Source organism: Macaca nemestrina, chromosome 3 (assembly GCF_043159975.1).
Source record: "Macaca nemestrina isolate mMacNem1 chromosome 3, mMacNem.hap1, whole genome shotgun sequence".
Lineage (NCBI taxonomy): Eukaryota > Metazoa > Chordata > Mammalia > Primates > Cercopithecidae > Macaca > Macaca nemestrina.
In genome coordinates this window covers 102069717-102081730 of record NC_092127.1, presented here as the reverse complement: position 1 = coordinate 102081730, position 12014 = coordinate 102069717, and the positions used below count along the sequence as shown (strand labels likewise).

Here is a 12014-nt window from a genome sequence, read left to right as displayed (position 1 = left end):
GCTTGATAAATATTCAGGGTGTTAAATTCATTCATGTTCCATACCTTGATTGTCTTCTACAAACTGACGTTTTTTAGTTTTGTATGTTGGAGAGCTTCAACTTTTCAACATAACCCACTGAAATGGTTTTTGTTTTTTTTTTTTAAGTACATGAAATAACTTTTAAGATTGTACTTTCCATTTACGATCAATCCATTCTACATTAAGTTGAAAATGTTAAGTAGCAATGAATGTTCTATTTTTAATTTACTTTTTCTTCCCTTTCCAAATATCTTTCCAGGAAATGACCCACTCATGGCCTCCTCCTTTGACAGCAATACATACGCCTAGTACAGCTGAGCCATCCAAGTTTCCTTTCCCCACAAAGGTAATTCCTTAAAAGTATGGCAGGCACTGCACCCACCTTAGTGAAAAGCATAAGGCATTGCTGTGAGGCATATTGATGAAGTATTACTTGTTCAAATCTTTGGAAATGAGGTTAAAATTGTGATTAATTTAGCTTCTACAGTGCTTCAGAATGCTTTCAAATATTCTCCAACTTACTAAGAACATCTTGGATTTTCATAAAGCTTTATAATTTATAAAAAGCATTCAGGACTTTCCAATACATTCTCTCATTTGAGGATCCTTACTTTAGAAATGGGAAAACAGAGGGGCAGGGAAATTGAGTGTGCGATTTCTCGTTCAGAATTAGATATACACATATGCACATACATCTTACGTGTCTCACACACCCTACATTTTCTTGAGTTTAATGTGATCAGTTACACTAGTGCTGGTTTAATAACAAGCAAATAAACTGCGGACTTGTGTTTCTGTTACAGTATTTATGAACAGTGCGTTAAAACACTGCCATTTTCCTTTTTTTGGCTCATACTTTTGGATAACCTTCAAAATGTAGAAATAGCACCTTCAGATCTGTGTTTTCTTCAATCTGATATGCATGTGCATTGTTTTATATATATAATACAAAAATGGAGAGAGTAGGAGAGCTATTCCTTTCCATGATACTGTTGTGAAAAGAAGTTCTAGGCCGGGCGTGGTGGCTTATGCCTGTATTCCCAGCACTCTGGCAGGCTGAGGTGGGTGAATCACTTGTCCAGGAGTTCAAGACCAGCCTGGGCAATGTGACAAAACTTTGTCTCTCCAAAAAATACAAAAACTAGCCAGGCATGGTGGCATGCACCTGTAGTTCCAGCTACTTGGGAGGCTGAGGTGGAAGAATCACTTGAGCCTGGGAGGTTGAGGCTGCAGTGAGCTGTAATTAAGCCGCTGTACTCCAGTCTGGACGACAGAGTAAGACCCTGTCTCTACCACCAAAAAAAAAAAAGGTTCTATGTACAAAAACTCAAATTTGCCACTTTATATATTTACTTATCTTCTAATAATTTTTAAAAGGTGACTCATGGGCTGGGCGCGGTGGCTCAGGCCTGTAATCCCAGCACTTTGGTAGGCCGAGGCGGGTGGATCACGTGGTCAGGAGATCAAGACTATCCTGGCCAACATGGTAAAACCCCGTCTGTACTAAAAACACAAAAATTAGCCGGGCATGGTGGCAGGTGCTGTAGTCCCAGCTACTGTTGGGGGGCTGAGGAAGGAGAATCGCTTGAACCAGGGAGGCAGAGGTTGCAGTGAGCCGAGATTGTACCACTGAACTCCAGCCTGGGTGACAAAGCGAGACTCTGTCTCAAATAATAATTTTAAAAAAAGTGACTAATTATTGCTTGTTTTAAATTAAAGCAGTAAGCTCTGTAAAAATATCTTTGTGCAACAACAAAGGAAAACGAAACTCTAGGAAAGAAGAGAAGCAATGAAAGCTAAAATTAGGTTAATCAATGTTTTCAGCTTATGCATGGAACAAGTTTGCATACATGGATAGCTGCAAGTTATATAATGAAATAATTACAGAATCTGTGATGGGTGGTATGGGTGTTCTCTACACTGTTTCCATTGTTCTAGATAGTTGAAAGTTTCGTAAGACTATCCTTTTAATACTAAAAGCTCTACAGTTTTCCCTTTAACTTTATAAACCTTAATCTTTTAATAATTAGATATTTTTATTTTTCCTTCTAGGACTCTCAGCACATCAGTTCTGTAACCCAAAACCAAAGTAAGTAAATTTGAAATGCTTATTGGATTGGAGAACAAAGCATAGCTTTTACTGTTTAACATAAAAACATTAGTAAAAAATGCCCCAACAGAGATGAGGCCCTCTTATGTTGAAAGAATAGGAAAGGAGAACAAATATAAAACTGTTCTTTATGTGAAATTTAAAATTGTTGGCCAGGCGTGGTGGCTCATGCCTGTAATCCTAGCACTTTGCGAGGCCAAGGCAGGTGGATCGCTTGAGCCCAGGAGTTCAAGACCAGCCTGGGCAACATGGTGAAACCCTGTCTCTACAAAAATACAAAAATTAGCTGGGCTTGGTGTCATGTGCCTGTGGTCCCAGCTACTTGCGAGGCTGAGGTGGGAGGATCACTTGAGCCTAGATGGTAGAGGTTGCAGTGAGCCAAGATTGCGCCACTGCGCTCCAGCCTGGGAGACAGAGCAGACCCTGTTTCAAACAAACAAAAACAAAAATAAGATTGTTGCAAAGAGTTAATAAAGATGTTTTAGTGAAATACTAAACAAATATAATGTGTTATTACTGACACATAGTAGCTGTACCAAATGTGACTCTCAGAGCTAGGAATTGTATACAACAATAGATTGGAGCGTGTGATTCTTGTATTTTAAAAAGCAAAACTAAGAAATTTTTATAAGGAATATGACATACAGTTTGTCTAGCCCCACTATATTTGTTTGTCATGTAATTCTTTTTCAGTCTCTTTTTCATGGATTGTAAATACTAGAGAACTCAGAGGGAAATAGAAGAACACTAACTGGATCCAGCCTTTCTCTTCAGTAGTTAGTAATCCCTCAAATCAATAAATTCTTTATGTGGTATTTGTAAGGCAGGTCAAGCTTTACAAAAATGACTAGGATAAGCTGGGTGTGGTGGTGTGCACCTGTAGTCCCAGCTGCTCGGGAGGCTGAGGCAGGAGGATCGCTTGAACTCAGGGGTTTGAGACCACCTTGGGCAGTACAGTAAGACCCTATCTCATGTAATTTAATAGAAAAGTAAATAAAATTGACTAGAGTATTTGTAATCATTTAGTTCATCAAAATATGGTTAAGGAGTCCGGGCCTAGTGGCGTGGTTGCAGTGAGCTGAGATTGCACCGCTGCACTTTGGCCTGGCCAGCAGAGTGAGACTCCATCTCAGAAAGAAAAAGAAAAAGGGGGGATGGGGAATAAGACACTTTCATAGGTGGTGATAACATGCATCAGGATGTGGTAATTGCCAAAGTTGTGAAGTATTAGTCTTCAAATGATGGGGAGACCAAAAATAGGGTGTAGAGGTATATATGCATGTTAGGAGAGGAGAGCTTATAGAGATGATTTTTTCTTCAAATTTGCCCACCTCATTCTTTTCCCTCACTTAATGTTTTTTTATGCTATTGTTTGAATTGCAAGGATATGAGGAGGGGGCAAAAAATATTAGAAAAGCAAGAAATAGAATATCCTTTCTCTAGAACAGAGGTGAGGAAACTACAGCCTGAAGGTTAAATCTGCCCTGCAGCTAGTTGTTGTAAATAAAGTTTTATTGGGACATAGCTACACCCATTTCATCTATTATTCTACAAATTATAGCACAAAAAACCTAAAATATGGCCGGGCGCGGTGGCTCAAGCCTGTAATCCCAGCACTTTGGGAGGCCGAGGCGGGTGGATCACAAGGTCAGGAGATCGAGACCACAGTGAAACCCCGTCTCTACTAAAAATACAAAAAATTAGCCGGGCGCGGTGGCGGGCGCCTGTAGTCCCAGCTACTCAGGAGGCTGAGGCAGGAGAATGGCGGGAACCCGGGAGGCGGAGCTTGCAGTGAGCCGAGATCGTGCCACTGCACTCCAGCCTGGGCAACAGCGTGAGACTCTGTCTCAAAAAAAAAAAAAAAACAAAAAAAAAAAAAAAAAAAAAAAAACCTAAAATATTTATTGTCTGGCCTCTGTAGATAAAATTTGCTGTTCCCTGCTCTAGAGATACTGAATAAGACCTTGCAAAGAAATCATGACTCAATTTTCCCCAAAATGCAGATAAATAAACCTGACCATATTGCTACAGTATTGTATGAGTAGCTAGGTAAAATTAACTGAAATGGATGACTCCTTGGGAAGATTGGGAAATCTCTTTTCTCAACATCTTGGCATCTAGCCCAGACCAGTGGAGTGTGCACCGGTCTGAAGGCAGAACACCAGCTCAGCCGTGGTTGGGGTTGCTATGCACCACTCTGCCCCCACCTTCGGCCTGCTTGGGCTGCTGGTCATGCAGGTGGTATGTCTTCCACAGGGTTGCTCATGGTTTGTTTTATTGCTAACTCATGGTTTAGAAAGAACCTTTAGTCCATTAAACCATTTGATTTCCCCTTTTAGCAAAACATAGTTGAAGATGAACTGGTAAGCACTTTCTTGGCCAGGGATGGATCATCCTCTTGCCTTGTGCAGTACTGTGGGCCAATTCCTTGTTACTCTGATGAGAAATTGTCCAACATTGGTGGGTCTCCTGGAGGTCCTGGCTCGCCAGCTGTTTACCCTCACATCTTTTATGCTGCTGTCACTTTCTTCTGCTATTCCGGGAGCCTTATTTATCTTTGTGAGAATGTGACCTGAAAAAGAGGGATCTAGTTTGTTGCATGTTGGATGAAGAGGATGGTGGGGAATGGATGGATATAGCTTTCAGTGAAGAGAAGACACAAATTTCTTAAAGTATGCTCAGTAAGTCAACTCTGATTTCTTCAACACTGATCTTATGGTGGTGGTACATAGGTTTTAGAGTCTCTGGAGAGGGGATGTGGGGGGATTTTACTTGGATGCCCTAGTGTTATGTGTCCACAATTGCAAAACGTAACCAGACCCTGTGGAATTTAGAACCCAGTCACGATGATCGTGTGGAGTCCCTGTGAATGGTCTGAAGAGGAGGGGCCTCTGCCCCTCTCATTTGGAATCTTGGTCCTAGGTTTCTAGACAGAGGGGTGGTCATTCGAAAATACCATATAAGAGCTGCTGCCACCATGAGGGTAAAGTGACAAATTGCAAATATGCAAGGGTCTCCACATGACATTTGTGGGAAATGTCATTCAGCCCTGCCCAAAAGGTACCCATGTTTCTTTTTCACTTCCAATTCTGTTTCAGGTCCCTATTACCTCATGTCTAGACAAATGCAGCTGCCTCCACACGCAACATTTCCTGCTCCTTTCTAAGTTATGCCAGGTAGCACTACCAGAATAATCCTTCTGAGGAATCACTGTGTCATGTTCCTGTTTAGATCATTGATGTGTCTCATAGCCCAGCAAATACAGTCATAACTTCCCATCCTGGCCTTCAGAGCTCTGCTTCCGCATGTTTCAGTGCTGTCCAGCACAGAGTCTGCACCTCAGCCCTGCCCTTTCCAAACTCAGACCCTCTTCTTCATGTTTGCTCCCGCCTTCCTCTCTCTTTTGCCAGCATCACTCTGCCGGAATCTTGGCTGTCCTTTGTGACACAATTCATTTTGTTCTTTCTGTAATTTGCCTTCTTTGGTATTACTAAGAGAGCAACCGTTCTGTGGATTCCCAGGGCATTTAGTTTTTGTAATTGACTTGTGTACTTAATCTCACCCTGCCTTGGATTACAGATGTTTATGGACCCATTTCGTGTCCCTCAGTCAACTGTGAGCTCTTTCAGGACAGGACCAAATGCCTTAAACATGTTGGTATCTATGAGGCAGTCTATAAATAGCTGCTGAATGAATGAATTGCAGGTGGGGAGTTGAATAATGAAGGGACAGGTGGGACGGAGAGCACCTAGGACAGGGCTGTCGAAAGAGAGTGATAACAGATCACTGATACCTGTGTGAAGTCACATGGGGGCCAGGGGACTGGGAGCACAGCCCTTCCGGAGTGCTTCCATGTGGGCCTCCACCCTGTCAAGGACAGGGAGGTCTTCCAAACATAGGAAAGTTCCTGGCATCATAGGTAGGGTGTGCTGCAAGCAATGCTTTTCAAGGTGTTTTTGGCCTATTGAGAGGTTTTTGATTCTGAACAAGCCTTCTCTCTAGAAGTAACATAAATGTCATCTTATAATGGTAAGATTGTACCAAGTGCAGTGTGTTTAGGTAAAAAGTGGGGATGGACATAAAAGAACTTACAACTAACGATCTCGTAAATATGTGTCATTGTGCTGCTCTGATAATGTTTCTCTCCCCCACAGAACAATATGATACATCTTCAAAAACCCACCCAAATTCTCAGCAAGGAACGTCATCGTAAGTAAAATGCTTTTTGTGTATTAAAAATGTGTAGTATGAAATTGTAATGTCTCATGTAAATGCATTGCTTAGATTTTTCTTTTCTGCTTTTATGTAATGACATTAATAAGATACTGCTGCATTGTAAAGGGAAGAAAGGGCCCACGTTAATTTTTTTTGCTTGTTTGTTTGAGAAGAGGTCTTAACTCTGTTGCCCAGGTGAGAGTGCAGTGGCGCGATCTCGGCTCACTGCAGTCTCCGCCTCCCGGGCTCAAGCAATTCTCATGCGTCAGCTTCCCGAGTAGTTGGGACTACAGGTGCCCACCACCATGCCCGACTAATCTTTGTATTTTTAGTAGAGAGAGGGTTTCACCGTATTGGCCAGACTGGTCTTGAACTCCTGACCTCAAGTGATCCACCTGCCTCAACCTCCCAAAGTGTTGGGATTACAGGCGTGAGCCACTGTGCCTGGCCTAATATTTGGATTAAGTTCCCCTGTTGAGGGTGTATGTACCATTGGAGAGTTTGCTAAAGGGTCTTCTTGAGGGGAAAAAAGGTTTTTGAGCCATTACTTACATATTAACTGTGGAAATAGAAGGCCTTGGCTCTTAAGATGTCAGTCTTAAATAGCTTTAGCTGTTGGAAACAAGTTTTGGGGGATGTGCACAATTGAAGATTTTCCACCCTTTTTTGGCCTAATTTACTAATAAGGAGCTAATCTTATTGCCCAGCTATTCTTTATTAAGGCCAGTAAGTCCAGATATCTTTTGGGTTTTTGGAACATTTTAGACTGCGTATTAAAATTTTTTAACTGGCATTTTGACCCAATTTGTCATTTCTTGATGGTGTTGAACTGTTACTTCTTTACTTTCATATGACAAGAGGTGGTCATAGGAACTAAGTGAGGAGGTCTTCCTTCAGTGTCTGATCTGTCACTAACTCTGTGTTGCTGGTCTCAGGATTTTAGGTGGCCCAGGAGTTTAAGCTCCAGCTTTCCTTTAGTTTTAGGCACAATATTTGTTCCATGTATTTTGGAAGGTGGGGATTGCTATGGGTTATTTAAAAAACTATATATTGAGCGGGAGATGTTATTTTATCTCCTTGCCATGACTAAATGTGGGTCTGGGTTAAGTGTTTGTTTCCCAAGTGCCAATTCCTTAATGTACTTTGTTTTCATTTCACCATGGCTGAATGAGGGGAAAAGGAACAAGAAGACGGGGTGTTTTTTTGGTCTGAAAGATGGGTTTTGTGCATGTGGTAAGAATGTATTTTATTTGTGGTTCTGGTAGATGATGAGTTTTTTTGTTGTTTTTAATGCCTTTTGCTGGGAGAGTAAAATGTTACCTTTTATTAGTTATTCCCTTTTTTTTTTTTTTTTTTTTTTTGAGACAGGGTCTTGCTCTGTCACCCAGGCTAGAGTACAGAGGACTACAGACTATAGGGACACACCCTGCTATTTTTATTTTTTTTTAAGAGGTGGGGTCTCCCTGTGTTGCCCAGGCTGGTCTCCAACTCCTGGGCTAAAGCAGTCCTAGTGCTGAGATTACAGATGTCAGCTTCCACACTTAGCCTCTTTTTATCTTTTTCTTTTTCTCTTTGGAGACAAGGTTGCTTTGTTGCCTAGATTGGAGTGCAGTGGCTCTTCACAAGCCCAAATAGCACACTGCAGCCTCAAACTTCTGGGCTCAAGTAATTCTCCTGCCTCAGCCTCCTGAGTAGCTAGGACTACAGGCACAGGCTACTGTGATGCCCAACTCCTCTTCACTTTTCTTTCACCTTTTCTTTTTTTTCTTTTTAATTTTTACTTATTTATGTTTTAACATTTTTAGGGATAGGGTCTCACTATGTTGCCCAGGCTTGTCTTAAAACTGCTGGACTCAAATGATCCTCCTGCCGCAGCTTCCTGAGTAGCTGGATTACCAACACACACCACCACAGTCCCTTTATCTTTTTGGAAATTTTACTGGCTGCTAAATTCTAAGACTCTAGACTCACTGACATGGATTACATTTAAGGAAGGAGGAGGTTTGTTAAACCAGTTGATGGCTGGTAAGGAGTAGAATCTGCAGATCAAGGACCACAACTGTAAGAATTCTGTAGAAGCTCTGTAACCCTCTGTAGGGTTTTACACCGGGTATTTCTTTGTGATGGTTTGTTGTCAAGCCCTGTAGACCATAAAAGACCCTGACCATTGTCTTTGGGGCAGCCAGGAAGGGACGTATCCCAATAGACCCAGGGATAGCCTGGGTATCCCAATTGACTGTAAGCATAGATGGGGGTTGCTCTTCCAGGAGTAGAGTGGGTGGAGCAATTGCACCAAAGTGGGGAAGGGACCGCGTCTCTGGCCAAAGTGGGGAAGGGACCGTAGGTAGAGGAAGAAAGGCAGCTGGGTCTGCCTGAGAGGTAGCCTCAGACTGAGCAGGCAAAAGTCACAGCCTACCACTCCAATTTCCATCAGCTTTCAGACTTTCAGAGACAGACCATTCCTGTGATGACGCTGCTCAGTGAAATGAGTGGTTTTCTTGATAGCAGTGTTAAACCACTCAAATCAGAAGTGCCTGAAAGTTGCTAACAAGTATATCTTGTGACACGTTGTGTTTGCTTTATGGAAACTATTAATTTACTACATATAAAATTATCTAGGAAAGAATATTTGTGATGATCCTAATAGATTTATAGAAGGGGTAGAAGTAGGACCTAGTGGAAGGGAGGAGAGGCAAGAGTAACATGGAAGAGAAGTGATACTGAGGCCGAGTAGATAATGAGTGTTGTGTGGACTTGGTGATTATGTGGGGGATGGACATGGTGGTATTGATAAATGCCAAAATGAAATGTACCCTTGGGAAAAAGGAATGGCTTTTATGAACTCACTTTTAATGGAGATTAGAAGAAAGTGGTGTCCCAATTAATTTGCAAATTGCAGTCATTGTTTCAGATTTTGTATGGCAAACCTCTTAGTGTTCACAGGTTGATTTGATCTATTGTCAGCATTAGGGTTCTATGACATGCAGTTAAACTATTTGAGTGGCACATAGAGTGCTAGGGAGATATTCTAATGCATTTTGAATATCAGAAAAAAATTATTAATTACAGGGTCATTTATACTTTGATTTAAAAAATCAATCTAGGTCTTAATGCTTTTTCTTTCAGAGTTGTGAGGACTTGGGAATCCTTAGACAAGTGGAATAGGACATATAAGAGGATAAAAAGAGAGGCCCAGTAGTAAAGGATAAGCTTGTGAGTGGTCTGTATTAACTCAGATATGGGTAGGGGGTAACAACATGATAGAAGGATGTAGGTATGGAATTAAATGTAATGGTTCAGCATATATTTCTCACTGTAGTTTAAGCTGTAGTTATTTCTCAAATAATGAATTCCTTCTGTAACGTTCTGTAGGTAACTGATTAGCTAGGATGTTAGTGCAATTTGCCCCTAAGTTTAAGAGAGGGTGTATTTGTTTAAGGGTTCTTGGTTTTGGAATCCTCTTCCTTTCCAAGGCTTAGATCTGTGAAGTGCCTAGGACAAAGTACAAAGTATTTATTTACAGTAATTGTGACCTTCATATAATTGTGGACAATTCTCTTTCCGTGCAGCCGGATTTAGTTTACTGGTGTCTGCATTTGTCAGCCTCTGAAAGAGGACAAACGTGTTAATATTTTAGAAACTAAAAAGCAATTTATTTGGATATTCTAGCTAACTTGTTTCTTCCCCTACCCCCAAATTGCCAAGTCCTTACAAAAAGGTACCCTCCATTATTTTTCTTGTTTTTGGCCTCTGAAATCAACACTTAAAGTAAGAGACAGAAATTAGTCATTATAGCAATTTGAAATATTTATTACTTATGTGGAAAGTTTCTTTTGAAGTGAGGGAAATATCTGAATGTGAAGGCTGAGATTGGGATTGTCCCTCGAGTTGGATGAGAAAGACTGGGGCCAAGTTAATAAAGGCTGGGATGAGTCTGATACCTTTTCAAATGAGCCTGAGTTTTCAGCTTTTACTCAAAACATTGTTGGCTTTTAAATATTTTGGTGAATAAGGAAGACTCCTTCTGTTTATTGTAATATAAAATTGTCACATCAGGACATAAGTAGTTGTCAGCTGAAATGTACTAGAATTAAGTCTGAAGACATGCTTTACTTGTAGAATATTTAAATCTTGCTTAGCCTAAGGAAATTAAATTTTTCCTCTTGTTTTCAAATGTTAGTTTATACTGTTTGAACCTGGATATTTAAATGGCAGGTCTAACTGAAAGTACAGTTTGCTGATAAATATTATGGAAGTAGTAGAAATCTGCTCCACATGTAAAGCTTAGAACTTGACATTGAAGTAATATCTACATCTCTTATTCACAGTTCTTCCACTTCCCAAAAACAAGGAACAAACATTTGTGCTGGTTATTTGTACATTTGTAGATCTGCATTAAGCCTTCAGCATCTTAGAACATTTATTAAAAATTTTTTTTCACTAAGTGTTCATCTCACTTTTTCTTTTCCTTTTTTGAGACAGGGTCTCATTCTGTCACCCAGGCTGGAGTGCAGTGGGGTGACCTTGGCTCATTGCAACCTCCACCTTCTGGGGTCAAGCGATCCTCCTACCTTAGCCTCTTGAGTAGCTGGTACTACAGGCACACACCACCGTACCTGGCTAGTTTTCGTATTTTTAGTAGAGATGGGGTTTCGCCATTTGGCCCAGGCTTGTCTTGAACTCCTGGGCTCTGTCCACCTTAGCCTCCCAAAGTGCTTGGATTACAGGCGTGAGCCACTGTGCCCGGCCCCACATGCTTTGTGCTTGGTGCTGCTTTAGGTACTTGGAGAAACTGGTCAATAAGACAAAATCCTTGTCTTCCACATTTTGTAACAAACTGTAGGTGGCATGTAACACAGAACAAGGGATGTGACAGTGACAGGGTTGAGATGAGTTCTTTGGATAGTAGTTATACTTCAGGGAAAAGGGGTCCAGAGAGGGTGACATTTGATAAGAGAAAGGCAGAGACTATTTGCCACGTTGAAAGGGGCTTGACAGATTACGCTTTAGGCTTTGAAAGCTTTTGAAAACCTTAGGGAGTCATTTTTTTTTTTTTAAGTGATTACCTTGAAAAAGCTCATTTGCATATCTAAAACCTGGTTTTGGGGGAGCCCTTATGGGTCCCTTTAAGTGTCATTTAACATCATAACTGCTAATTTACTACAACAGGTGACCCTAGGCTAATTTAAACTAGATTGAAAGACTGAATAAAATATATTTTAATTCACTAGGAATCTTAGCCTTAAGGGTAGTTTGTGTATTTTACCCTCTCTGTGGGATGCTGGGCTATTAAACCAACAAGGTGTGGTCCACTTTCACAAGCATATTCACTTTCCTGCCTCCTTCGCCCCCCAGCAAAGGCCTCCAAGAACCTCCAAAACCTACCCCCTACCACAGCTCCTCCCCGACACACATGTCCACTTTCCGTCTGGCAGCCTTGGCCTCCCTGCTCGTTTTGGTGTTCTGATGACTCTCCACAAGACTTGCATTGTGCTGTCTCCCTCCTTTCAGCTCTGACCTGGGGTGGCCTTTATCAGTAGTTTTCCCTAACTACCCTGTATAAAAGAGTGATCTCTAGCCATCTTTTCTCTTTCATCCTTTTCCCTCCACAGGCTTGTTACCCATTGAGAAATGGTGTATTTTAGTTGTCTTCCTCCTCTAGACTAGC

The 12014-nt window shown here is 41.3% G+C and overlaps 1 protein-coding gene across 4 annotated transcripts in view; it reads left to right on the top strand.

Annotated features, from left to right (window-relative positions):
- The window catches only part of LOC105479662 (ALF transcription elongation factor 1), a 202959-nt gene that overhangs the window by 155067 nt on the left and 35878 nt on the right, over window positions 1–12014 (top strand). For all 4 annotated transcript variants that reach the window (XM_011737760.3, XM_011737758.2, XM_011737759.3 and 1 more), the window contains 3 exons: window positions 281–367; window positions 2074–2110; window positions 6286–6340. In XM_011737760.3, the coding sequence (XP_011736062.2) occupies window positions 281–367; window positions 2074–2110; window positions 6286–6340 (179 nt within the window). The remainder of the gene's footprint in view (window positions 1–280; window positions 368–2073; window positions 2111–6285; window positions 6341–12014) is intronic.